This window comes from Nomascus leucogenys, chromosome 11 (assembly GCF_006542625.1).
Source record: "Nomascus leucogenys isolate Asia chromosome 11, Asia_NLE_v1, whole genome shotgun sequence".
Lineage (NCBI taxonomy): Eukaryota > Metazoa > Chordata > Mammalia > Primates > Hylobatidae > Nomascus > Nomascus leucogenys.
This window is the reverse complement of record NC_044391.1, coordinates 117031316-117058966: the sequence shown is the minus strand read 5'-3', so window position 1 is coordinate 117058966 and position 27651 is coordinate 117031316. Positions and strand designations below refer to the sequence as shown.

Genomic DNA, 27651 nt, shown 5'->3' with positions numbered 1-27651 from the left:
GTATTTCTCAGGAGAATAGATGTATCTATTCCAGTCAGAGGGCTCGTGGTTGCTATTTTTATTTTCCCTCTTTTCTCACGGACTGAGAGAAACTAGTTAAGAAAGGAGTAACCTCTTTCTCATACTTTTTTTTTTTTTTTGGAGACAGAGTCTTGCTTTGTCACCCAGGCTGGAGTGCAGTGGTGCGATTTCGGCTCACTGTAGCCTCTGCCTCCTGGGTTCAAGCAATTCTCCTGCCTTAGCCTCCCAAGTAGCTGGGACTACAGGCACCTGCCACTATGCGTGGCTAATTTTTTTGTATTTTTAGTAGAGACGGGGTTTCACCGTGTTAGCCAGGTTAGTCTTGAACTCCTGACCTCGTGATCCACCCGCCTTGGCCTCCCAAAGTGCTGGGATTACAGGCATGAGCCACCGCGCCCAGCCTTTCTCATACTTTTAGAAACCCTTATTTGACCAAATCCTTCCAGACCCAGGACAGGGAGATTTCCTTCTTTCCTAGGCTCCACCCACTCACCGGTTCACCAGCAAACCCTCTGGCCCTATTGACCACAGCAAGATGACTGGTATACAGAGTGAGGGTAACAGTCCTAGTAGACTAGGAGAAATAGCTACAAAAGCAGCTGGCTAACTTCATATGTATACTCCATAAATTATTAGGTTGGGTGGTTTGTGAATAGACTGTAGAATTTATGAGCAAAGCAAAGAGAGATACGAAGTCCACTGAGGCCTGGCCTCTGCCTATTGTCCCTTTTCTGGGCCTGAGAACATTGACTGGGTCTTCCTGAATGGCAGTTATCATGGATTTTAATGATGTTTCCTTATTTTCAGATTGATTTTGTAGCCCATGATGATATTCCTTATTCATCTGCTGGAAGTGATGATGTTTATAAGCACATCAAGGAGGCAGGTGAGTGAGCTGATGTGCTTCCTCACTTTAGGGGATCTCGGGCAGCTGCAGATGTTCAGCCATGTTGCTACTTTACAGAGGAAAATGTGTACATTAGAAATTCAACATCCTCTTTCAGGCCACATTTTGGATAAAAGGTAAAGATGAGCATAGCACCCATCAATTCTTTGTTGTCAGTTCATGACATCCATCAATTCTTGGTCTAAACATCTACTTTGGATATCTCTCTTAATTTCAGGAAACCTTTCTCATATTTTTCTTAATATTAGGGCTATGTAACTCTTCTTTGCCTTACCTCTGGCCTTTGATTCAGTCTACCTTCTGTATATCAGTATCTTTCAGTTTCATTTAGTAATAACAGATTCTTCTTTTTGAGGAAAGGAATGTTGCCCCCAGTTTCCATTTAGTCTTAATACCTGAGCTAACCAGAACCTCACAGTGTTTGTCTGTATGTTTCTGAGTTAGGCATGTTTGCTCCAACACAGAGGACAGAAGGCATCTCCACATCAGACATCATCACCCGAATTGTGCGGGATTATGATGTGTATGCGAGGCGGAACCTGCAGAGGGGCTACACAGCAAAGGAGCTCAATGTCAGCTTTATCAACGTGAGTTCCAGCCTCACCCCAGAGTTGCCTGACTCTGTAGGATACATGTTGCCTCCCACTCCATCTTAGCTGAACTGGCTTTGCAGTTGGCTCTAATGATCACTCCCAAAAGTTCAGTGAATGAATTACCACTATGTTAACTGTTCACAAAAAGGATGAAACAGACAGTTTCTGCCGTTATGGTGTAGTACCAACACATTCGTATAAAGCCATACAGCCAACTAAATAAATGAGTGATTTATATAGTACAGTATTTCCGTTAATAAATGGAAAACGGTGTCTCTTAAACTTCCTTTTTCTTTTTTGGTTGGATGATCTTTTGGAAACCTGCTAAAGGCTATGAACCCTCTCCTCGTGTGGATAGGGAGACCCGACACACCACTTCCCACATAGACCTGAGTTTTAAATTTGGATTGACGGAAGTTAAGTTTATCTTAGCTTAATATTGCCTTTTAGAAACTGTATATATTTTGCTGGGCATGGTGGTTCATGCCTGTAATCCCAGTACTTTGGGAGGCTGAGGCGGGAGGACTGCTTGAGGCCAGGAGTTTGAGACCAGTCTGGGGGTAACATAGCGAGACCCCATCTCTAAACAAACAGACAAACAAAAAAACTCATGTAAATATATATATATATATATAGTATTTCTTTCTTTTTGAGACAGGGTCTCGCTCTGTCGCCCAGGCTGGAATGCAGTGGCGTGATCTCGGCTCACTGCGGCCTCTGTCTCCTGGTGCCTTAGCCTCCTGAATAGCTGTGATTACAGGCATGTGCCACCAGGCCTGGCTAATTTTTGTATTTTTTTTTTTTAGCAGAGATGGGGTTTTGCCACGTTTGCCAGGCTGGTCTCGAACTCCTGGCCTCAAGCGATCGGCCCCCCCCTTTGGCCTCCCAAAGTGCTGGGATTACAGGCATGAGCCACTGTATCCAGCCAACACTATACATTTTGTATGTAAATTAGACCCCAATAAAATCGATTTAAAAAGAAGAAAGCTGCTAACTTTAATGTCTTCTACGTAACCAGTTTACCATGCTCCCTGACCTCCTCCCATCTCTGTAAATTGTGCTGTAAGAATGGATAAAATGATTACATCTAAATATGATTTATCTAGGCAGATAAACCCTAGCTCTTATTAATTTACTTACTATAGCTTTATTTTTCCCATAAAAATCAGGTGTTTAAAAATTCTATACATAATCCCTTTCCTCTTTATGATCTGGAAATTATGAGAGTACTTTTCTTTTTCTTTCTTTGAGATAGAGTCACACTCACTCACCCAGGCCAGAGTACAGTGGCGCAATCTTGGCTTACTGCAGCCTTGACCTCCGGGCTCAAGTGATCCTCCCATCTCAGCCTCCTGAGTAGCTGGGACTACAGGCACCGGCCACCATACCCAGCTTATTTTTTATATTTTTATTTTTAGTAGAGATGAGGTCTTGCTATGTTGTCCAGGCTGCTCTTGAGTTCCTGGCCTCAAGCAGTCCTCCCACCTCGGCTTCCCAAAGTGCTGGGATTACAGGCATGAGCCACTGTGCCTGGCCAAGGATACTTTTCATTTGACTAAATACTCCCTTCCCTTCCACCAGAGGGTTTATACCATTTTCCTTATCTTTAGCAAAGTCGGTAAGACCAACGAGTGTCATCATTTTGCAAATGGGAAATGGATCTTAAAATACTAAAGGAACAAAAAGCAAAAAACACAACTCATTTAAGATAATACAATAAGCCAGTGATAGAGGGGAAAATCCAGCACAACAGGCAGATTAATTAAGTAAAAGATCCAGTATTTTCTCTTTCAATCTATTGTAATTAGTTTATTCATGGCAGTATTGTGCAGTGATCTTTTAGCTGCCTCTGTGTCTCCGTCTAGAATGAGGTTTGGGTCATGCTGGGCATGTTTATGTTCCAAGTTTATGTTTTATCTTTAAAACTCTGACTCTATTTGGCTACATGCCTGTTACTGGGTATAGCCTATATTTTTAGTTTATTCCCAAATGCCCACAATATTAGAATTACCACTTCTTGTGTGTACATCCACAGCATATCTTATCTGTTATTATGCTAATGATGAGTGGGGTAGGTTAAAGCAAAGCAAAATTCTAGACTGAAAACAGTGTCAATTGAGTGCTTGAGCCATGTTTTTTCGTTCGCTTATGGTAGAGAAGTTTAAGGTGAGCATTATTTCTCAAAAGAGTTCCTTCTTTATCTAGGAGAAGAAATACCACTTGCAGGAGAGGGTTGACAAAGTAAAGAAGAAAGTGAAAGATGTGGAGGAAAAGTCAAAAGAATTTGTTCAGAAGGTGGAGGAGAAAAGCATTGACCTCATTCAGAAGTGGGAGGAGAAGTCCCGAGAATTCATTGGAAGTTTTCTGGAAATGTTTGGTCCGGAAGGGGCACTGGTACGTTCTTTCCCGCTGGACAGTGTAGGGAGTTCCATGTTGCGGAGAGAATGACAGAATCATCGAGCAGGAAGGGACATCGACATTAAGAAGTTATCTAGTCTCTCCCCTCATCTGGGCAGAACTATCTTTCAACTGTCCCCAGCAAGGTTTTTGAAATCTTTACAGAAAGACGTTACACATTCTCCCAGATAATTTTGCCAGCTCTCTATCAACCTTGAAATCTGGTGACAAGATAAGCAAGTCGCCTTGCCCAGCTTTTATCTGTGGTATGATTTTAGATAGAAGGAAAGGAAAGAATAAAGAACAATAAAAAGAAAGCAGCCTCCACTACAAGTAGCTGCAGCAGGAACCCCAGGTAAGGTGGGAGTTCTGTCTTTGGGGAGTAGCAGTCTTTTCAACCAAATACAAGATTGAGCAAGTGAGTCCTAGGTTAGATATCAGGAAGGATCTGTCTGTGAAGGTGTTTGGATAGATGAGAATAATCCTAGACTAGATTATTCGGGAAGAATGGGGAATTTCCCGGGTGATGACAGCAGGTGAGAACCCTTAAATAAATAGTACAGCACAGACATCCCAGTCCCAGAGGCTTCAGTGATGATTTAGTAGGATCCACGGTTTTTCTCTGACTCTTCCTTTCGGTTTCTGCAGAAACATATGCTGAAAGAGGGGAAGGGCCGGATGCTGCAGGCCATCAGCCCGAAGCAGAGCCCCAGCAGCAGCCCTACTCACGAGCGCTCCCCCTCCCCCTCTTTCCGATGGCCCTTCTCGGGCAAGACTTCTCCACCTTGCTCCCCAGCAAATCTCTCCAGGCACAAGGCTGCAGCTTATGATATCAGTGAGGATGAAGAAGACTAATGTTTCCCCTCCTTTCCCGTCCTCTCCTTCTGTCCCATTACCTTCAGAAGCTCTCTATTGAATTCCAAATTGTGACCCCAACACTAAACCTAAGGACAGCTACAAAGGAAAGACAACTGGGGCAAGAGGACCTAGGACTGGGGGAACCAAAACAGCCTGTCCTCCAAGTGACGTCACTCACCCACACGAAGGAGGGGGACTGCACCTTAGAAGGCTGCTCTGCATCCATTTACCCCCCCAGTGAAACAGGGCTTTGTTTCACTGTTTATGTTCACGTGATCTCAACAGGGAAATCGTCATTTTTATTAATTTTTTAAAAAATTAGTCTTTCAAATGTAGAACTAATGTTTTGCCCCTGAGGAGTGGGCAGAAGAAGGAGGTAGTGTAATACGCAGAGGCCTTTTCTTCCCGGTATACTATAGCATTTGCCTTCCGTTCTGAAGCAAAGTGGCTTGCCAAGTCCTTCACGAAATGAGCCATGCTGATGGGTAATTTGTGGAGAAATATCTTAATTTTGATTTCCTTAAGGAAAAGTGAAAAGCAGAGTTACAGTCACAAATCCCCTCAACGTACTGCCGTCACCGGTGTCGTTGTGGCTGTGGGAAGGAGATCTGAGCCTAACTTTTCTTACTCCCTGAGGAGTTTCTTGTTGGACCCAATGGGGTCCATGAAGACACTGATGGGGATGGAAGCAGACCCATGGCATCAACTGCAGTGTTTCTGCTGTGTTCATCTTCTCAGAAAATTCTGTGGCCCAGTTCTTTGGGAGCTGTTGTCAGTCTCTTTCCTGCCATCTACCTTCGAAGGAAGGAACACCTTTAGGGTTACGATGATGAGAGGAGCGGGACAATACTCAAGCCTGTACCAACTCAACTGAGATTAGTTTCCTACTGGGAGTAAGTGCCTGGCCCTGCTACTCCTATTTGAATGCTATGAATATTACCTAGCCTTTTACAAAGGACACTTTGTAAATGTCTGCTGTTGGAAATTGATGTTAATCCATTTTGGTCATAGCCATATTAGAGAGATTTGCACAGAATGTAGAAGCGAAAGCGTAGGAAACACCTTCCTTTCTAAAGCAACAGCCTTATCACCTTGACCTCTGTCCCTCTTAAGAACATTCTTCACTGGAACCAGTCCACAGTCTTTGTATTCCTCTGAGAGCCGCAGTTGGCAGGGCCCTCCCTCCGCCGCCTCTCCAGCAAGCCACAGAGCATACCCTCACGTGGCAAGAGTGTGGTAGGTTTTCTGCCCACTTCTCGCACACGCCTGGTGGTTGTGGTTCCATCTCCCCTGTTAGCTTGCCCGGGGGATTCGACGCTTGAATTTCAAATCAAAGAATGCTAATGCTTAGCATTTGCTGTTGAGCATGATCTAACTTTTAAAGCCCTGGCCTCCTGTCTCCTCAGCTACTTAGCTACGTGGCCTAGCAGATCATCAACCATCAGTAATCCTGTGGCTAGATTCAGGGGAAAATTGCTTATGTCCAGGCCCCACCCCCTGTCACTCATAAATACCCCTTGTGGGGGTGGAATTTTAGTGTTTTCAGCTAAGAAAACCACATTTTCTCTTTTCTTGCCTCTCTGCTAGGACTGTGAGCATCTCATAGTCCACTCCCTAAACACTCTGGTAACACCTCTCTTTCCGCCTGAGGGTCAGAGGCTAGAATCACTGCCTGAACGGCAGGACTACCTTGGTTCTTAAAACTTGGATCACCCAGGCAAGGCGCGGTGGCTCACGCCTGTCATCTCAGCACTTTGGGAGGCTGAGGCCGGTGGGTCACTTGAGGCCAAGAGTTTGAGACCAGCCTGACCAACGTGCTGAAACCCCGCCTCTACTAAAAATACAAAAATTAGCCAGGCATGGTGGTGGGCGCCTGTAATCCCAGCTACTTGGGAGGCTGAGGCAGGAGAATCCCTTGAACCCAGGAGGCGGAGGTTGCAGTGAGCCGAGATGGTGCCACTGCACTCCAGCCTGGGTGACAGAGCGAGACTCTGTCTCCAAAACAAAACAAAACCACACACACACACACACACAGAAATAAAGAGAAATAATAATAATAATACAAAAACTTGGATCACCCAGAAAGTTATGAGCGTCACAGAGGCGAGGGAGAATGAAGCCTCTTGTTATCCTGATCGCCCATGACAACGACATTTCTAACTCTTCTCCTGAAGCGCAGTTCTTCCTCCAATCCAGTCACACAAGCTTTGGCTTGGAATCCTGTCTTTGAAACAGTTGAAGTTAGTGTTTTCCCATGTTACCCAGCGTATATAGTCTCATCTGTGAACTTTTCTGCGTCAGCCTTCTCTCTTTGGGAATCCTGCCTGTTTCTGTTGACTGATTCTGCCTGGTGTGGAAGGGCAGTGAAGTCTGTGCTGAAGCCCATCTACTTGGTTCCTCCGAGTGCACATTACACAAGTGTATTTGGATAGACAGGGAGATGCCCAGAACGTGGTTTTCCTCCTCCTTCCCTATTGGAGCCACACCTCCTAAATATATTGTCTGGGTCCCAAATGTTTGAGCCCTCTTCCTCTGCCCTCAGTGGGCTGCTCTTGGCATGCCCTGTGCTTGGAACGGGACCTGCAGGCTGACAGGCCTCTGAGACTGCTGGGGCCAGCAAACGTACATGTTCTTGGGAAACTCCCTTTCCCCTTTTGGTGAGCTTCTACCACCTCAGTCTAATCGTTTTGACTGAAAGCTATTTGACTGAAAGCTAAAATCTTTTATGGTGTGGCCTGTTAGATACTTTGGGGTAAATGTGGTCTGAGGTGCTGGACAAGCATGGGTAGATGGAGAAAGCTGTTGGAAAGTTGCATAATGTGGTCATCTGTGCCTAATTAAATGAGGTTAGAGGTGTGTACACCACAACAACGTCTGGGATCTAAATCTTCAGATATTAATGTTTGAGGCTATGGAGCTGTTTCCCTGAATCCCACACAAGAAAGCAGTCAACATGGATGGGCCAAATGTGGCCAAGATGAGAGAGCCAGAAATGTTGGCCTTAGAGCAGAGCCTCTGTGTGTGAGATATCAGAAGGCCAGAGCCCTGCAGCCAGAGCCGGGGAGGTGCCAGCGCAGCCACTGCCTTCGGTGGGCTGGATGGAAAGCCGGGGAGGTGCCAGCGCAGCCACTGCCTTCCGGTGGGCCGAACGGAAATCTTGCTCTTATGCTAGATTCAGAAGCACTGAAGAATGGAGGTTGAAACTTGAGAGGACTAGGAAGGGATCATTTGTGCTGTTGCAGCTATTGCTGATAGCTAGAGCCAAAGACCATTATATTGCTGAGGCTTGGGTGAGAAAGTTAGGGATGTGAGGAGGTTGAAAATCCTGAAGGAGAGAAAAAACATGAGGGAGGCTGAGAAAACTTTTGACACTTTCTGATCGCTGATGACTCCTTAGGCTGAATGATGGTGGTTTTTTTGGAGGCTGCACCTGATTGATAGTGATTTTTTTGGAGGCTGCACCTGAGTGATGGTGGTTTTTTTTGGGCTGCACCTGAGCGATAGTGATTTTTTTTGGAGGCTGCACAGCTGGTCAGACCATCTCTAGATGTTCTTTCCACAGTGGTTCACAGGGCGTCATTCTGCCTTCCTGGATTATCTTGACTATGGGTAGCTTATTTTCAAGAGCTCTTTGCCTTTTTAATCCTGTTCCAGATCACTTATCCAAAATCTTTCCAAATCAATTATATTTTGCTGCTTTTCTTTAATTCCCTAAAAGCCATAGCTTCTAGATTTTCTATCAGCACATGTCTCACCAGAAGTTGAACCAATACAGGTAGAAAAAGAAAGCCCCCTTAATGTTTTTAACTGATGATATTTTTTTAAACTTACCAATATAAGTATTTTTAAAGGTTCTATTTTTCAAAGTCATAACAATGATTGTTCTTGTTTTCTCATAGAATAGACTGCCATGGGATAAAGAGTGGTCCCTAGCTTCTATTTTTCCAAGTAAATAAGTAGAACATGTTCTTGGGATTATACCATTAAATGTTAATTTTCTTGAAGAAAGATTGTTGTCTGCCAAGATTTTATGTTAGCGCTCAGATTGAGGCAGAAAACGGAAGCACCAGGTTTAACACTGGGATGACTTGGGTTGTGTTCCTGGAGGTTTGAAGTGGGCCTTCCCGCCTTTTGAGGGGGAAAATGGACTGTTTTGAACACATATCCTGGATTAGTTGGGTTGTTTTGTATTGAGGATCCCTAAAAGACAAGAGAGTCTTGGAAAGGACTGCTGGCTTCGTCGTGAACGTTCGCCCCATCACCAGTGTGAGTCCGTGGGGAAGTTTTCCTCAAGTGGGGTTCAGTCTGTAATTTTCCTGTCTGTTCTTAGTTTGTTCTGACTTATTTTGGATTTTGTTCTTTAGCCAAATAAAGGCAATGTGGTTTTACCTGATGTTCTGTGTCCTGTGGTGTTTTTATTTTTTTATTTTTATTTTTTTTGAGATGGAGTTTTGCTCTTCTTGCCCAGGCTGGAGTGCGGTGGCACGATCTCGGCTCACTGCAGCCTCTGCCTCCAGGTTCAAGCGATTCTCCTGCCTCAGCCTCCCAAGTAGCTGGGACTACAGGCGCACACCACCACGCCCGGCTAATTAGTGTTTTTAGTAGAGATGGGGTTTCACCATGTTGGCCAGGCTGGTCTCGAATTCCTGACCTCAGGTGAGCCACCTGCCTCAGCCTCCCAAAGTGCTGGGATTACAGGTGTGAGGCACCGCGCCCGGCCGTGTCCTGTGTTTTGACTTGTGTGGTGCATTTTATGGATTTGGGACTTTTACTTAGACTCTTGGTGCCTTTGCTTCCACATGCTGATTCTCTCCTTAGAAATCAAGCTCCATGAACCACAGCGTCAGGAGATTCCTTTTGTAGCTTGTCACCGAAGACTCAAAAGCCATTGTCCCACAAAGTGAGGCCGACCCAGACCCCAGGGCCCCATGTGGTTGGTGCCCTAGCAGCACACCTGTCAGGGAAAGATCACCTTCCGTCTATTCTCCAGGGCCCCTGGCTTCTTCAAGACTCTGGGCTGGTGCTATTTCGCCTCACCAAGTTCTCCTTTTCTTCTGCCAGACACAATACTATCTACTCTTCTTTTCATCTGCTTTAGGAAAGCTCAGTAAGCTTTTATTTTTTTTCCAGAGACGGCGTCTGGCTGTATCACCCAGGCCGGAGTGTATGGCACAGCCATCGCTCACTGCAGCCTCAACCTCCTGGGCTCAAGTGATCCTCCTGCCTCAGGCTCCCAAAGTGCTGGGATAGCAGGCATGAGCTGCCACACCCAGCCAGCAATATACAACCTTGAAGGGCTAATAGTGACATGGACAGAGGCAAGGTGCCCAGTTACACATTTTCAGACGTCATCTTGTTTATTACGAAACTTAAAACACCTTCCCCAGGCAAGATCCAAAGCAATTTTATCCTAACATTGTTCACCTTCACCTGTGGAGTCAAATGTAATCTGCCAGCTTGTGTTGACAAGGGGGAATGCTCCCCATTTGGTCAAGGTTGAGGGACAGTAAAGAAATCTTGTATTCTAATGAGTACAGCGTCCTTTCATTGTCCAAGCCATCCACCTTAGGCTTTGAGGTTCAAGTCCAGGTCTGGAGAAGAGAACGTTTCATACCCAACCTTGTGGTCTTTCCTTCGGTAGTACATTCGTGTCAGCACAGTCATTAGAAAAGTCTCCGGTATGAGGAGGTGGCAATTCATCACTGCAGTGTGGGGTGAAATACAGCGTAGGTTATGCTGAGTTACAGAGGTGGTATTTTACTAGCAGCCCTGGCACAGGAGTTGAGCAACACTTTCTCCAGCTTATCCCCAAACTAGGACTTTGGGATACAAAATTGTCATAAATAACATAGCGGGTTAATGGTAGAGCCAGAATCGGAACTTAGCTGTCTACTTCTGTGCTCTGAGGCTGGCATTAAAGTCCATTTCTCGTGTGTTCAATCAACATGGGCTTCTGCTTTTTAACCATTCCCATTCCTCTCCCAGGAGCTGAGGACTGAACCCATGGCTTCTTGGGTTGGCCCTCAGGGCTGGCCTCAAGCTGTGGGGTTTCACTTCTCTTCTGTGTGATCAGAGAGGTCACAATTTCCTTAAAGACTCTGTTGGGATTTCCTGAAGATCCCTTCTGAACACTCTGAGCAGAAGTCAGGCCGGCCTAATGTCTGTTCTGAGGCCCCTTCTTTCCTGACTCTCCCCGTCTCATCCATCCCACGATGGGACAGGAGGCTTAACGTGCTCACCTTGAGACCTGGTTTTAGAGGAATAGGGAGGCGAACAAGCAATCTGCCCGCCGTTGGCCAAGACTGAGAAGATGGAGGGCTGTAGGGCAGTCAGGATGAGGAGAACCTGCGGCATAAAAGAGAGGCAAGGGTGGGCTGGGCCTGCCCTCACGGCACAGAACGCAGCCAGCCCACTCCTGGGCCTTGCCCTTCCGCTGGGCAGATTCCACCCGCTGTCAGATCTGTGCAGTCACAGAGGGTTGAGGCTCTCACTTCATTAAAAATCTGTGGGATTTTCATCTTTAGGCAAATGACATTCTCATTTTCTACCCAATAGTTTATTAGAGTTTCTGACAAGATATAAGAACTGATTAAAGGGTTCATTTTTAATTCCCTTTCTCAGCCATGGCTACCAATGAGCACTTAATGGATAAAAAGATGGGTGATTAGAGAAGAGTCATTCCATCCAGCTCAAGTGCCTGAGGCCCCTGCTCCTAGAATAATGGACAATTAACCATTAAAATGCCCTTTGAAAACTCTGCCATCCCAGGGACTGCGGGGAGAGGGCAATGGGGAATGTGTTTAATGGGTGCTTGGAGATGGACAGTGGTAATGGTAGTGCAACGATGTGAATGTACTTAACGCCACAGAACCTGACACTTCAAAATCATTAACAGGGCAAATTTTATCACTATTTCACCAGAATAAAGAAAGAAGGCGAAAGGGGAGAAGAAGAAGATCACTGTCCAGAAGCCCTGGAAGCACCATTGATCTTAGTATTGCCCTCCCTGAGTACTGTGTGGAAGCCTCAGCTTCTTCAAGGCTGGCGTGGCTCGCCCAGGCTCCCCCACATGAACCATGGGCAGGCTTGGCCATCACACCGCTTTTATCTTTCGGCCTGGTCTCAAGTACTTCTGGGATCCAGAACCTTTCTGCCCCTTCAGTCCCTGACTCATTCCGGGCACTTCTGTCTCTGTTCCCATAGCCCCTTCCATTCTACCTCCTATGTGCCTGGAAGTTCACGTTTGGGAGGCATGTACGTAGATCAAATGAGAATGCACGTGAACTCACTCTGTTAACTGTAGGGCAGTCATTATGCCTTGGGAGTAGAAGACTAGCAAGGAGACAGGATGGAGAGAGAAGGAGAGCAAGACTGGGTTAGAAGTCATTGCATTTGGTGGAAAAGTCATCTTTGGGGTTAGAGAATGCAGCGTGTAGAAGGTGGGCCAACATGCCTTTGAGAGAATTTTCAGAAGTGGTGTGAAGATGAAGGGCAGGGTAAGGAGAAGACAGATGTGTGGAGGAGTCAGACATACCTGGGTATAAATTCTAGCCCCATCCCTTATGTGCCTTTGAGCAAGAACATCTCTGCGTCTGTTTCTTCCTTTGTAAAATGGGAATAATGACTCCTGGGGTTGTGAAAATGTAAGTGTAATGTGTGAACGTGCCTGACACATGGCGTAGGCAGTTCCTGTAGCTGATGCTAATGCTGCTGCTGGCGTTGATGGATTATAGGATTTGAGGAAGTCATAGGTAGAAGAGGAAAGGAAGAAGCAAGGAGACAAATGTCAACTTTGTTCACACACGTGTTACAGGTTAAATCGTGTCCCCCAAAAAGCTATGTTGAAGTCCTGCCCCCCAGTACTCGTGACCTTATTTAAGAACAGTTTGTTACAAATGTAATTAGTTAAGATGAGGTCATAATGGAATAGGGTGGGCCCTTAATCCAATTTGACTGGTGTCCAAAAAATAGATGAGACGGAGGGGCATAGTGGCTCACGCCTGTAATCCCAACACTTTGGGAGGCGGAGGCGGCTGGATCACCTGGGGTCAGGAGTTTGAGACCAGCCTGGCCAACATAGCGAAACTCTGTCTCTACTAAAAATGCAAAATTAGCCGGGTGTGACGGTACATGCCTGTAATCCCAGCTACTCGGGAGGCTGAGGCAAGAGAATTGCTTAACCCGAGATGGCACCACTGCTCTCCAGCCTGGGCAACACAGCAAGACTCCGTCTCAAAAAAAAAAAAAAAAAATAGAAGACACACAGAAACACAAGGGGAGAATATAATGAGATAATGGAGGCAGAAATTGGAGTGACGCAAATGCTGGTCAAGGATGGTCCAGGACTGCTGGCAACCACCGGAAACTAGGGAGAGGCTGGGACCCCCTGCAGGGCTCAAAGGGAGCACGGCCCTGCTAGCTCCTTGACTGTGGACTTCTAGCCTCCAGCACAATGAGACAAGACATGTCTGTTGTTTTAAGCCATCTGGTTTGTGGTATTTTGTCATGGCAGCCCTGGGAAACAATTCCAGCACAGAAAGACAAAAGCGGGAAGCACAGGAGTCATTTTCCAGATCTCATAAAGGCTGAGGCTTGTGAAAAAGATTCCCAGGCCCACTTTTAGCCTTTATTGGCCTCACTCACTCACCCTCACTCACTCACCCTCACTCACTAACCCTCACTCACCCTCACTCACTAACCCTCACTCACCCTCACTCACTCACCCTCACTAACCCTCATTCACTCACCGTCACTAACACTCACTCACCCTCACTCACCTTCACTCACCCTCACTCACTCACCCTCACCCTCACTCACTAACCCTCACTCACCCTCACTCACTAACCCTCACTCACCCTCACTCACTCACTCACCCCAACTATCTGTAGCTCAGTCATGAAACATCTTTTCTCTCCCAGGGTATAGTTACCTGGAACAGAGCAAATTTGGCTCCCATGTTCTGCTCACCCAGGTGTAGCCTGGCTTGACGGGAAACGATGCCCAGGGTCCAGAGAGCCAGCAGTGTGGACACGCCGAGGAAAGTGTTGATCCATAGAGCTGTGCTCCCCTCAGAAATCTGGTGGCAACAGAAAGTAGTCAGTGAGGCAGGCAAGCTCTCTCTCTCTCTCTCCCTCTCAAGAGATGGTGTCACTCTGTCGCCCAGCTGAAAGTGCAATCGTAGCTCACTGCAGCATCACACTCCTGGCTCCAGTGATGCCCTCGCTTCAGGCTCCTGAGTAGCTGGGACTACAGGTGCATACCACCATTCCCAGCTAACTTTTTTTTGTTTTGTTTTTTCAAATAATAGAGATGGGCCGGGCGTGGTGGCTCACGCCTATAATCCCAGCACTTTGGGAGGCAGAGGCAGGCGGGTCACCTGAGGTCAGGAGTTCGAGACCAGCCTGACCAACATGGAGAAACCCTGTCTCTACTAAAAATACAAAATTAGCCAGGCGTGGTGGTGCATGCCTGTAATCCCAGCTACTCGGGAGGCTGAAGCAGGAGAATCGCTTGAACCCAGGAGGTGGAGGTTGCAGTGAGCCGAGATCGCGCTATTGCACTCCAGCCTGGGCGACAAAAGAGAGACTCCATCTCAAAAAAGAAAACAAAACAAAAAGAGATGGGATCTCACTATGTTGCCCAAGCTGGTCTCAAACTCTTGGCTTCAAGTGATCCTCCCACCTCAGCCTTCCAAAGTGCAGGGATTACAGGTGTGAGCCACCATGCCCAGCCTAATTTTAAAAACATTTTTAGAAATGGTGTCTCACTATATTGTCCAGGCTGGTCTTGAACTCCCACTCTTGAGCAAGCCTCCCACCTCGGCCTCGTGAGCCATTGGGATCACAGGCATGCATCATGGCACCCAGTGCTTCCTTTGATCTCTCCTCTCCCATGGCAGGAAAGGTAATGAAAAAGCCCTAGAGCCTGGCCTATTGTTCTTTCCTCTCCCTGGCAGTCCCTGAGCCTCTGTTTTCCCACAGCCTCCCTTTTCTGGGGCCCTCTGTCAAGGGATGTTGGCTCTGGTGATTGCTTTTAAACACAAAGGTACTAAATGAGTCTTGGACTGTGCTGTCCCTCACTCCTGGCTTACATCTGCCGGGTCATAGATGCCGTCGGGGATGAGAAACAGGCCCACCAGGGTCAGCGTTATCTTCAAGAAGGCGTATTGGAAAGGGCCCAACAGCAGCAGCTGAAGCTTCTTCCTGAGTGAGGAAGAGGGTTAGGAACATGGGCCCACAAACCGCCTGCCCCAGGAAGACCCCCCGGCTCCTCACTGGGCTCCTGGGCTGAGGCTTGGCTGCCGTCATAAACACCACTCAGGTTAAGTGTATGGGGACGAGGAAAAAACCAGAATGTTGAGAGTACTGGGAACCCTCTTAGTCTCCCACTCACCTCCAGACCAGAACGCTGTCTTTGGAGCGAGGTCTGGGAGTGTGACCTCAACCTCATTCACCAAAGTGGGCAGAAGGGGCAAGCGAATGGCCCCAAGTCCAGTTTTCTCCGTGTGGCTAAGGCTTGCAGGGTGCAGTGAAGTTCAGTGATGAGAATTTAGGAGCTCTCCTTCCTCTGCTCCCCTGTCCCCTGAGGCTGGTGCCCGTGGGTCCCGGCTGTGGGACGCCCACCCAATTCCCAGAGCCTTGAAGGGGGCTGGGGGCCAGGAGACGCTCCTGGGAAGGGGCCAGAAGAGGCTCCCCGGCTCCTGGAGGAGGCACCTTGGCCCCGCCTCACCTGGTGAGCAGCAGCCGCGGACAGCAGGGGCAGCAGCAGCAGCAGGGGCCTGTGTGGACCATCATCGGGGTGTCCCTCAGCGTCCTCAGCACCGCCTCCTTCCCCCCAAAGCCTTCCACCATGACCAGCATCAGCAGGTAAAAGCACACGGCATAAAACCTGGGATGGGAGAGGAGTGGGCCTACGAGTTCGGGGCACGCTGCAGGGACACCCCTTTGCTGCCAGAGAGAAAGATGGCAGGGAGAGGCGGGGCTTACTGAGGGGAAGAGCTAGGGCTGGGCGTTCTGGGTGTGTGACCCAAGAGGAGCGAGGGAGAGGAGACGGCCCGCAGGACTGGGAGAGGGGGCATTTCAGACTGTGGGAACAAAGGGCTGCTGAGGAATGTGCCAGATGCCAAAAGGAGGCATCCCCTGAGCAGAACCAGGAGCGCAAGAGCCCCGAACTGGCACAAGCTGGTCAGCCGGGATCAAGGACACAGACTCTGGAGTCCTGGTGAGCGGGAGCAGAGGGGCCCTTGGAGGTGGGGTGAGGCAGGGCACTCACGAGGTGATGGTCATTTCCACCAGCACCAGGGAACGAGGGATCCAGAGACCAAAGCAGCACAGCACAGACACCACCTGCTCAGAAGGGGCAGGAGCAGATGAGGGCGGCAGGGAGACCCTGAGGCTCCGGAAAGCTTTCGTGGCGAGGGCACAGGAGGCCAAACCCACACATTTGAGGCAGCGTTCCTTCAACGTTGCCAGCTGGAAAAACAACTAATTAAATCCAGCAAACCAAGGACCTGTGGGAGGGCGTTTCAGAAGCCTCGGCATAAGGGTGGAGCTGAGTGTGACCCTGTGGGATGAGACTTTCCCCCACACTCTGAGGAACCGCAGCTGCCTCTACGGGAAGGAAGCTCTTTTAATGGCAAGACTGTGGCGGGCAGCAGTGAGTGAGGCGGCTGGAGGGCTCAGCGGGTCTCCAGCTGTCTCCGCAGTCCTTAGAATTCAAACACTGCACCCCACAGCCTTCCGAGCAGAGGATCCTAACTGCAAGGGGAGATGAGATTGCAAACCTCCGCCCTCAGCGGGTCGTGGCAGGACAGACACTCTTTGCTGAAGTGACGTGCTGAGTTGAGAGGAATTCTCACATTGGTCTCTGCCTTCTTTTCAGTTCCCCCCACAGGGCAGCTCCAGGGGCCTCACCGTGGGTGCCGAGCTATTCCAGAGCAGAGTCCGCCTCTTGATGGGGCAAAGCGTGTTCTTGTACAGGTAGACGGCATCCTCCAGGAAGATGGCAACGGAGCCCAGTGCCAGCAGGGTCATGATGCTGGTGAGGGCAAGTTCCACAGGGCCCAGGGCTAAAGGAGGAGAAGGCAGAGAGCTGACGACTGGGGCTGAGGGGAGAAGGCCCGGGCTTATTCCCTCGGATCGAAATTGCCTTACTGGGTCTCACCCGTGCACAGGAATGAGGGTTTTTCAGGCCTAGAGTATTCAACGTGACTAAGAAATAGTCGTGCTTTTTTTTTTTTTTTTTTTTTAAGACGGAGCCTCACTCTGTTGCCCAGGCTGGAGTGCAGTGGTGTGAACTCGGCTCACCGCAACCTCCACCTCCCGGGTTTAAGTGATTCTCCTGCCTCAGCCTCCCAAGTAGCTGGGATTACAGACGCCCACCACCACGCCCGGCTAATTTTTGTATTTTTAGTAGAGATAGTTTTCTCCATGTTGGCCAGGATGGTCTCGAACTCCTGACCTCAAGTGATCCACTTGCCTTGGCCCTGCAAAGTGCTGGGATTACAGGCCTGAGCCCCCGTGCCCGACCCCAATTCACTTTTCTATCTCCAGTGCCAGGTGCTGCACTAGCAAATGTAGATCAATTAACATAATTGAAGCTGAACATAATTTACGGGACATTCTGGAGCTGTTTAAGTTGATTTCACCAAAATTATATGGTGAAACCAGGACATTAGGAGGGAACTTTTTTGTGGGGAGGAGGACAGGGTCTCACTCTGTCACCCAGGCTGGAGGGCAGTGGTGCGATCATGGCTCACTGCAACCTTGACCTTTCGGGTTCAAACCATCCTCCAACCTCAGCCTCCCAAGTAGCCTGGGACTACAGGCCACCACCAAGGCCGGCTAGTTTTTAAAAATTTCTATAGAGATGGGCTCTCACTATGCCCCCAGACTGGTTTCAAACTCCTAGGCTTAAGCAGTCCTCCCACCTTGGCCTCCCAAAGTGCTGGGATTACAGACTTGAGCCACCACACTCGGCCAGGGGGGATCTTCAACAAAAGAGAAATGGATCAAATAAAAACCCCAAGGACACCTGATGCACGCTGGCCTCATGCTTGGTCTTACATGAACTATAGTCCAAGGTTCTCAAACTTTCGTGGATATTGCAATCATTTTGGGAGTTGTTAAAAAGCAGCTAGCTGCCCAGGCCCTGCCTTCAGACGTGTGCAATGTGAGATGGGCCCTGTCATCTGCATTTTTAACAAGTTCACCTGATAGTGGTCGGAGGCTAGCAAACACTTTGACAAATACTGATAGACCTCATCTGGCCTCACCATTGCTAACAGAAAAAAATGAATATAGTCACAATATGTGTTTCCGAACAAACGTGATTCATTATTGCAGCCGTTAGTTTTAAACAAAGGGTTCTGGGTCCTTAGTGACCCTGTGGTCATTTATCTAAGTGTCTTTTCTAGTTATTGGACCCTCCTTTGCACCTCCTACTGGGCTAGATAAGAGGAAGAAAGGGAGAAAACTGCCGCACTCCAGTCATTGTCCTGTTGCCTTGCAGGGTGAGCACGGGGAAGGGATTGGCTAGTCTGCTCTGTGTTGTGGCGACTAAGGAACATGAGGGCAGCTCAGTGGGAGCAATACGACTGCAGAAACCAAAACAGGGAGAAAGGTGGCCACGGCACAGACTGGAGCTGGAGCTGTTGTCTCGGTCAGTTGCACCTGGTGGCACCACAGGACCAACCAGGACAATGGGTGAATCTGTCAAAAAATACACTGGCCCTCGGCCGAGCACGGTGGCTCACACCAGTACTCCCAGCACTTTGGGAGGCCGAGGTGGGCAGATCACTTGAGGCCAGGAGTCCAAGACCAGCCTGGCCAACATAGCGAAACCCCACCTCTACTAAAAATACAGAAATTAGCCAGGTGTGGTGGCGCCTGCCTGTGGTCCCAGCTACCTGGGGAGAGGTGAAGGCTGTAGTGAACCAGGACCACACCACTGCACTCCAGCCTGGGTGAAAAAAAAAAAAATGAAAATACCTATAATACTGAAAAAAGTTAGCAATGCTTATGTTCGGGTGATGGGACTATGGATGATTTGTGTCTTCTTTTCTGTCTTCTTACTTTTTTCTATCTTTTCTGAGTATTCACTTTTTTTCTTAATTAAACAACTTAAATTTATTTTCTCATAGTTTTGGAGGCTAGAAGTTCAAGATCAAGGTGTCAGCAGGTTTGATTTCTCCTGAGGCCTCTCTCCTCCACTTGCAGACAACTCCTCTCTCCTCCCCTTGCAGACAACTCCTCTCTCCTCCCCTTGCAGACAACTCCTCTCTCCTCCCCTCTCCTCCCCTCCTCTCCCCCTCCCCTGCCCTCCCCTCTCCCCTCTCTTCCCCTCCCATCTCCTCCCCTCCCCCTCCCCTCCCCTCCCCTTCTCTTTTTTCAACGAAGTTTCACTCTTGTCGCCCAGGCTGGAGTGCAGTGGCCTGATCTTAGCTCACGGCAGCCTCCACCTCCCAGATTTAAGCGATTCTCCTGCCTCAGCCTCCCAAGTAGCTGGGACTACAGGCACCTGTCACCACGCCCAGCTAGTAGAGACGGTTTTCACCATGTTGGCCAGGCTGGTCTTGAACTCCTGACCTCAACTGATCGCCTGCCTCGGCCTCCCAGTGTTGGGATGACAGGCGTGAGCCACCGGGTCCGGCCGAAAACCACGTTTCTACTGTGTCCTCGCATGGCCTTTTCTCTGTGTGCGAAAATCCCTAGTGTCTTTCTTTTCCAATTATTCTATAATGAATATGTATTTTATAAGAAAATAAGCCTTTTTTTAGAAAAGAACATATTTTTCCACATACACAATGATGTGAAAAATTTATTTTGTGTTATGCTTACAAAAACAGAACATAAAATTATAGGAATAGTATGATTTCTACAAATGTTAAAAGCATAGAGAAAGGGCTGGGAACAGTGGCTCACGCCTGTAATCCCAGCACTTTGGGAGGCCAAGGCAGGTGGATCATTTGAGGTCAGGAGTTTGAGACCACCCTGGCCAACATGGTGAAACCCCATCTTTACCAAAAATACAAAAATTAGCCAGGCGTGGTGGCGTGCACCTGTAGTCCCAGCTACTTGAAAGGCTGAGGCAGGAGAATTGTTTGAACTGGGAGGTGGAGGTTGCAGTGAGCTGAGATCACACCACTGCACTCCAGCCTGGGCAACACAGCCAGACTCTGTCTCAAAAAAAAAAAAAAAGGCATGAAAAAAGGAAATTACACTAAGATATTTGCCGTGCCTGTCTCTGGGTGGGACTGTAGATGATTTTTTTCTCTTTTTACTGTTCTGTATTTTCTTTCTTTCTTTTTTTTTTTTTTAACTAAACCTGAATGATTTTTATAATAGAAATGTTTAATTAAAAAAATTCAGGCAATAGGCAAAGTCCAGACAGGAAAAAGCCAACATTAATGCAGGTGGTTTTCCAAAACCAATGTTCTGTGGTTGGGAAGCGGGGGTCACTGCTAGAGCCTCTCTTACCCCCAGCCCCGTGTCCTCAACAGCCCATGGAGAGCGTAAAAACTGCCCTTTCACACGCCACCAACCCAGTCTTTCCCAGTCTTCATTTCTCTAACTGCTCCCTGCTCCGTGAAAATCTCCATTCCGGGTGACGTTACGTCCTCCTTCCGCCCACATCAGGGCTACTTGTATTTGCAGAGCTGTTTACTGTCAGCTCCCCGCCTTGTGGTGCACACTCCACGGAGGCAGGGACCTCGCCAAGCTTGTGCTCTGTTCTCAAACGCCCGGAGGGGTAACGGCTCTGTAACTATTTGTTGAATGAGAGAAATAACCTATGAGAATTCCTATCATCATCTGCATTTTACAGACTTTTTCAGGAAACGAGGCTCAGAGAAGGAAGCACGTCTCCCAGGGTCACACAGCCTGGAAGTGAAGGAGCGAAGATTTAAACGCAGGGATTCGTGACGCTAAGCCCACACTCTCATTAACCATTACAGTGACTCCAGGTGTGTGTACTCGCGGATATGGGAGAGATTATCAACGGCAACCCTGGGAGGGCCGTTCCATTTATGAAGGTGAGGGTGGGGCAGATTCTGACTGTTCAACACAAACGGTTTTGCGGCGTCTTCTAACTGCTGCCTTTGGTACTTAATTAGGAAAGGAAAAGTTCCTTGGCATCCGTAGCCCGATACTGGGCCTGTCCATCAAACTATCTTCTTAGGAGACGGCCTCTTCTTTTCTGGTTGAACTCAATTTCCCCAAAAGTGCATCTAAATGGATACTATGGGACAAAAGTATGCCATGACTAAAGAATTTTTGGAAATGCATTAAAGTTAAATATGATTTCTGCAGAGCATACTGAAAATTTTAATCTGCTAGTTTACATTGTAAATTTCCAAAAGGAGGGTCTAGAATGCACCTTTTACAAAACTTAACTTTAACTTTCTTTTTTTTTTTTTTTTTTGAGATGGAGTCTCACTCTGTCGCCAGGCTGGAGTGCAGTGGTGCGATCTCGGCTCACTGCAACCTCTGCCTCTCGTGGATTCAAGCAATTCTCCTGCCTCCGCCTCCCAGGTAGCTGGGATTACAGGTTCCCACCACCACGCCCAGCTAATTTTTGTATTTTAAGTAGAGATAGGGTTTCACCATGTTGGGCAGGCTGGTCTTGAACTCCTGACCTCAAGTGATCCACCAGCCTCGGCCTTCCAAAGTGCTGGGATTACAGGCATGAGCCACCGCGCCTGGTCACAAAACTTAACTTCCTACAGAACTCTGTTTCCATGAAGGACTCCTTGGGATTAAGAGTCCGAGACTTTGGGAAATGCTTGTCTAGTTGACCATTTTGAATATAATCATACTTATTGCAACTATTAAATTTCCCGCTGTCTCTGGAATAGCACAGATTACTTTTTAAAATAATGAAAACAAGAACATTAAATAAGAATGTGAAAAAAGAGTAATCACCCATAATCCCAGCTTTCTAACCAAAAATTATTTCCATGATTGCATATTTGCTTCCAGGAGGTTAGGAGCACAGTATAGCACGTTGGAGTCAGACACTTGAATTCAACGTAAAATGCCAGGCTGGGCGCGGTGGCTCACGCCTGTAATCCCAGCACTTTGGGAGGCCGAGGCGGGCGGATCACGAGGTCAGGAGATCGAGACCATCCTGGCTAACACGGTGAAACCCCGTCTCTACTAAAAAATACACAAAAAATCAGCCGGGCGTGGTGGCGGGCGCCTGTGGTCCCAGCTACTTGGGAGGCTGAGGCAGGAGAATGGCGTGAACCCAGAGGGCAGAGCTTGCAGTGAGCCGATTTCGCGCCACTGCACTCCAGCCTGGGCGACAAAGTGAGACTCTGTCTCTAAAACAAACAAACAAACAAAAACAAAGTAAAATGCCACTTACTAATAGCTCTATGACCATAGACAGGTTACTTATCCTCTCCTCAAGCTTCTTAGCAAAGCACCTGGCATGTAGTATTTGTTCAAGAAAAAGTAGCTTTAAGGCTGGGCACAGTGGTTCACGCCTGTAATCCCAGCACTTCAGGAGGCCGAGGCAGGAGGATCGCTTGAGCCGGGGTGTTTGAGATCAGCCTGGGCAACAAAGTGAGACTCTGTCTCTACAAAAATTGAAAGTTAGCCCAGGCATGGTGGTGTGTGCCTGCAGTCCCACCTACTCGAGAGGATGAGGTGGGAGGATCACTTGAGCCCAGAGCTCGAGCTGCCGTGAGCCGTGATTAAAAAAAAAAAAAAAAATTGATTCAATCATTCTTCTAGAATAATAGCTTTTCTGTCTCTCTCTTTTTTTCTTTTCCTTTTTTTTTTTTTTTTTTTTTTTTTTAAATTGAGACAGGGTTTCGGTCTGTTGCCCAGGCTGAGGCTGGTGGTACAATCATAGCTCACTGCAACCTTGACCTCCTGGGGTTGCAGCCTGGGCCACCATGACTGGCCTGAAATAGTTTTCTTAGCATTTAATTTTAAGATTGAGACCAGCCTGGGCAACATGGAGAAACTCCGTCTCTACAAAAAAATACAAAAATTAGCCAGGCTTGGTGGCATGTGCCTGTGGTCCCAGCTACTTGGGAGGCTGAGGTGGGAGGATCACCTGAGCCCAGCAGGTGGAGGTTGGGGTGAGCCAAGATTGCACCACTGCGCTCCAGCCTGGGTGACAGAGCTAGACCCTGTCTCAAAAAAAAAAAAAAGATTAAGGAACAACAGAGTTTACAAATGACGCTAGGAAGGAGTTTCGCCACGGCCTCCCGGAGGCACTTCTTCCTGCTTCTCCTATTTCTGTCCGTGCTGTCACCGTTGCCCAGAACCAGCACTTACACACCTAGGTCTTTACCAGATTGCCTGCTCTTTCTTTGAACTGCCTGTTTCCCAACCCTTCCTCTTCTTTCCCTGCCACTGCCCTGCCTCAGACTCTTTTCCCGTATGCCAGGCCGGGGCAACAACCTCTCATTTACATCCCTGCCTATTTTTTGCTATTGTTGAGACGGAGTCTTGTTCTGTCACCCAGGCTGGAGTGCAATGGTGCGATCTCGGCTCACTGCAACCTCTGCCTCCCGGGTTCAAGCGATTCTCCTGCCTCAGCCTCCCGAGTAGCTGGGACTACAGGCATGTGCCACCATGCCCGGCTAATTTTTGTATTTTCGGTAGAGACGGGGTTTCACTATGTTGGCCAGGCTGATCTTGAACTCTTGACCGCAAATGATCCACCTGCCTCAGCCTCCCAAAGTGCTGGGATTACAGGCATGAGCCACCATGTCCGGCCACATCCCTGCTCCTTAAGGTTCCTCCCCTGCAGTCCATCCTGATGACTAATTAACGGCCGTGAAGCACTACTTTCATCCAGCCGCTCCCAGTCTCAGAGCCCTCACCAGCTCCTTCTCTCTGTGGGATAAAGTACAGCTCCTCTGCCAGCCCAGCACGCATCAGGCCTCACCTCACCTGCCCAGCCCTCTCAATTGTCCCCTGCTCTTCCACCGGGATCCTTGAATCCTGCCAGAACTCGCTCCCCTGGGCCTGGGGCGCCCCCGACGCATCCTCTCAGCTTCCCTGTCCCAGGAGGGCCCGCTGGCCAAACCCTCCCCACTCTGCCCACAGCGAGGCTTGCTGGATGAGCAGACCCAGAATGGCCTGTTCTGAACAGCCTTGGGGTTTCTCTCTGCACGTTTTGAAGCAAAGCAACGTGAGGACCGTTTTCATTGTGTAAGGCAAGTTTTCTCGACCTGAGCACCATTAACATTTCGGCCTGAATAATCTTTTTGTGGGGGCTCTTCCTGTGCACTGTAGGAAGTTTAGCAGCTTTCCTGGCCTCTGACCACGAGATGCCAGTAGCACCTTCCAGTGTGGCAACCGGAACAGTCTCCGGACGCTGCCCAATGTTCCCTGGGGGGAGAGCTGCTGTGTAAGGGAAGGCTTGTGCCACCAGCTGCACTCTCTCAACAGGAGGTTCCTGGAACTGGATGTAGCAGCCACCTCTGCCACTAACCACAGGTGGTCACCAGGCATCTCCGAACACTGGCAGTTGGCAACCGCTCTGGTTCAGATCATCTGAAATGAAGCCATACACAGCCCAAGGACACGCCCACGTCTGCGTGGGAACGCATACTGAGAGCTTCCTGTTGCCTGGGAAACGCATTGAATGTGCTACAGAGACACAGACTTGTATCCAACATTTCACGGGTAGTCAATATGCAGCAGGAAAACAAAACAAAATGCAGGCGTGAGCCACATTTTCTCTAAGCATGCTCGGGCTGTGATTCTCAATGTTTTTGGTGTCTGGGGAATACGTTGAGCCCCATCCTATGCCTTTCACTTTCTTTTTCTTTTCTTTTCTTTTTGAGATGGAGTCTCACTCACTCTGTTGCCCAGGCTGGAGTGCAATGGCATGATCTCGGCTCACTGCAACCTCCACCTTCCAAATTCAAGCGATTCTCCTGCCTCAGCCTCCCGAGTAGCTGGGATTACAGGTGCACGCCACCATGCCCGGCTAATTTTTGTATTTTCAGTAGAGATGGGGTTTCACCATGTTGGCCAGGCTGGTCTCCAACTTCTGGCTTCAAGTGATCCGCCCACCTCGGCCTCCCAAAGTGCAGGGATTACAGGCTTGAGCCACCGCGCCCAGCCAATGCTTTTCACTTTCAAAAGTAATTCAGTAATAGAATCTTGTTGGCCAACACTGAGAGGACTTTTGCAGGTTCACCTATGTTTTTTTTTTTTTAATTACTGTTTTATTCAGAAAAAGTGCTTCTTGCAAAAGGGGAGCTGCAAAACAGAGACCTCCCCCACAATTACTTGTTTTTTTCTTAAAGCGAAAGAATGGGTGGGATCCAAGGACGACCGGGAGCACCCCCAAGTTATCTTCAGGAAACAGAGCGACAAAACGCAAAGGTAAAATTTCCGGTCAAGGACTTCTTCCAACAACTGAACTCGAGCTGGTCTCGGGGGTCCCCACACCCCCCTTCAGTGGAAAATTATGACTTATTATTGCAAACCAATCACTCCACTACAATAAACACTGTAGAACAGGTTTTTGAATCCCATCTGTCCATCTGAGAGCTCAGGGGTGGAATGAGGCAAATACCCACAAAAACACACACAAAAACCCGACAACAGAATGCGCCAGTGAGGACAAAGGTTTTTCAGAAAGGCTGGATCGTAAAACAAATACAACTGGTTCACCTGTGTGAAGCACGTCACTCACCGTAACCACCCTCTAGAGTGACATGGGTCCAGGGCGGATGCCGTGCAGTCCTCCAGGGGACCCGATGGGGCTTGGACCACTTGGGCACCATCTTGAGTCCCCAGATGGCTCTGGGGTCTGAAAAAGCGCCCCAGGTCGCAGTGTCCGCAGTTTGAATGAGCTTTGAGGCCAGTTTTGTGGAGGCCCAACATGAGGGTTGCTCTCCGGAGCCAGGCTCTCATGCAGCCCTTTGGACCCACTGACTCCTTGAGGCATTGCCCTTCTCCAAGGCCTTAACCATGATGACAGACACCGGGCCAGTGGTTCTCCCCGGCTGCCCAGGTGGACTGGCTCAGGGCCGCCTCTCCCCAGCTCCACTCAGCTATCCTGGTTTCCCTCCTCTCAGTTCCCTCTGGGGAGGGTCCCCACTCACCTCTCAGGAGTTGGGCTGCTGTGGGAGGCTGAGAGAAGCAGGCGGAGGGGATGCCGTAGTTGGTCTTCAGCACCTCCAGAAGGTCTGCTGTGTACCTGGCGAGACAACAGCCTGTGCTCAGAACCACGGGGGCTGGGGGAAGGGGGAGGGTTGCACACTGGACCCTCAATCACTCCCGAGTGCAGGACTTTGTCCATTTCCCCTCAGGGCCTCTTTCTCTCTCTCTCTTTCCTTCCTTCCTTCCTTCCTTCCCTCTTCTCTTTTCCTTCTTCTCTCTCTTTCTCTTTCTCTCTTTCTCTTTCCCTTCCCCTTCCCCTTCCTTCCTTCCTCTCTCTCTCTTCTCTTTCTCTCTCCCTTCCCCTTCCCCTTCTCCTTCCTTCCTTCCTTCTTTCTTTCTTTCCTTCCTTCCTTTCGCTCTCTCTTTCTCTCTCTCCTTTCCCCTTCCCTTTCCCCTTTTCCTTCCTTCCTTCCTTCCTTCCTTCCTTCCTTCCTTCCTTCCTTCCGCTCTCTCTTTCTCTTTCTCTCTTTCTCTTTCTCCTTTCCCCTTCCCCTTCTTCCTTCCTCTCTCTCTCTTTCTCTTTCTCTCTCCCTTCCCCTTCCCTTCTCCTTCCTTCCTTCCTTCCTTCTTCTTTCCTTCCTTCTCCTCTCCTTTCCCTTCCTTTCCCCTTTTCCTTCCTTCCCCTTCCTTCCCTTTTCCTTCCTTCCCCTTCCTTTTTCTTTCTTTTTTTTTCTTTTTGAGACAAGGTCTTGCTCTGTTGTCCAGGCTGGAGTGCAGTGGTCTGTCTTGGCTCACACAAGCAGCCTTGACCTCCTGCGCTCAAGTGATCTACTCAACCCCCATCCCCACCAGTAGCTGGGACTACAGGTGCACCACGCCCGGCTAATTTTTTATATTTTTGGTAGAGACAGGATTTCTCCATGTTCCTCAGACACTGGACTCGAACTCCTGGACTCAAATTGGAACTGGGCTCAAACTCCTGCACTCCCGCCTCAGCCTCCCAAAGTGCTGGGATTCCAGGCGCCCGGCCTCTGAGCCCTTTTCTTACAGGGAGTGGAGAGCTGGCCCGGGTGGGGAGTGAGACAAGCTGCCACCTAGCCAGGGCGTGCCTGGCTGCTGTGCCTGAAGAGCCCACCGTGGCTTCTCTCCACGCTCCTCGGGCCGCAGCCCAGGGACTGGCCAGAGAGGAAGAGCCGGATCCCAGAGGAAGGGTGAGTCGTCACAGATGGACGGGATGCCAGGGATGCTGCCATTTCCTCGGCCAGTGCCTTCCACGGCCCGGCTCTGGGATCTTTCTCTCCCCACGTGGGGGGCGAGGCCGAGGCCCTGAAGTGTCACACCCTGGCCCAAACCCACGTTGTGCCCAAGGACCTAGGAACAGCCAGGCCATCTTCAGTCCTGTGTCATTCTGAGTGCAGCAGCCGAAGGGCTCTGGGAGGGATGGAGGGAGGGCGGGCCGCGGGGTAGGGGACACCCGGCTCAGCAACCGGCCCAGGGCCCGCCGCCCTCACTCACCTGGGGTCAAGCTTTATCTGGGTCCTGCCCGGCTCCATCGCCGCGTTCTCTCCAGCAATCCTGCAGGCACCGGGGGTGAGGAAGGGCCGGCGGGGCGGGCAGGTGGCAGCCGGGGGCGGGGTGGCTCCTGCTGGCCTCACCTGGGCCGGGTGGGGGCAAGCGGAGCTGCAGTCTTCCCCTCGGCCACGCTCCTTCCTTGAGCTTCCTGGGCCAACTTTCTATCTCAGAGTTCACCCTGGAGGAATTTGATCCTCGAGGCTGGCGGAGTTCCCTGTGCCTGACT

At 49.2% G+C, this 27651-nt stretch overlaps 2 protein-coding genes across 4 annotated transcripts in view; one reads left to right on the top strand and one right to left on the bottom strand.

Annotated features, from left to right (window-relative positions):
• The window catches only part of PCYT1A (phosphate cytidylyltransferase 1, choline, alpha), a 49496-nt gene extending 40327 nt beyond the window's left edge, over positions 1–9169 (top strand). For 2 of the 3 annotated variants that reach the window (XM_003280108.4, XM_030823011.1), the window contains exons 6-9: positions 829–907; positions 1373–1515; positions 3727–3915; positions 4567–9169. In XM_003280108.4, coding sequence (XP_003280156.2) covers positions 829–907; positions 1373–1515; positions 3727–3915; positions 4567–4773 — 618 coding nt within the window. In that variant the 3' untranslated portion in view covers positions 4774–9169. The remainder of the gene's footprint in view (positions 1–828; positions 908–1372; positions 1516–3726; positions 3916–4566) is intronic. The other variant, XR_004032372.1, reaches the window with a different exon arrangement.
• A 938-nt stretch (positions 9170–10107) lies between these two features.
• On the bottom strand, positions 10108–27615 carry SLC51A (solute carrier family 51 alpha subunit). Its single transcript, XM_012510647.2, has 9 exons — positions 27369–27615; positions 25856–25950; positions 16689–16843; positions 16048–16121; positions 15505–15663; positions 14867–14978; positions 13706–13852; positions 11016–11121; positions 10108–10478 (listed from the first exon to the last, which is right to left on the bottom strand). The coding sequence occupies exons 1-9, from the start codon at positions 27404–27406 to the stop codon at positions 10342–10344; spliced, it is 1023 nt and encodes a 340-aa protein (XP_012366101.2). The 5' UTR covers positions 27407–27615; the 3' UTR covers positions 10108–10341.
• Positions 27616–27651: the final 36 nt, after the last annotated feature.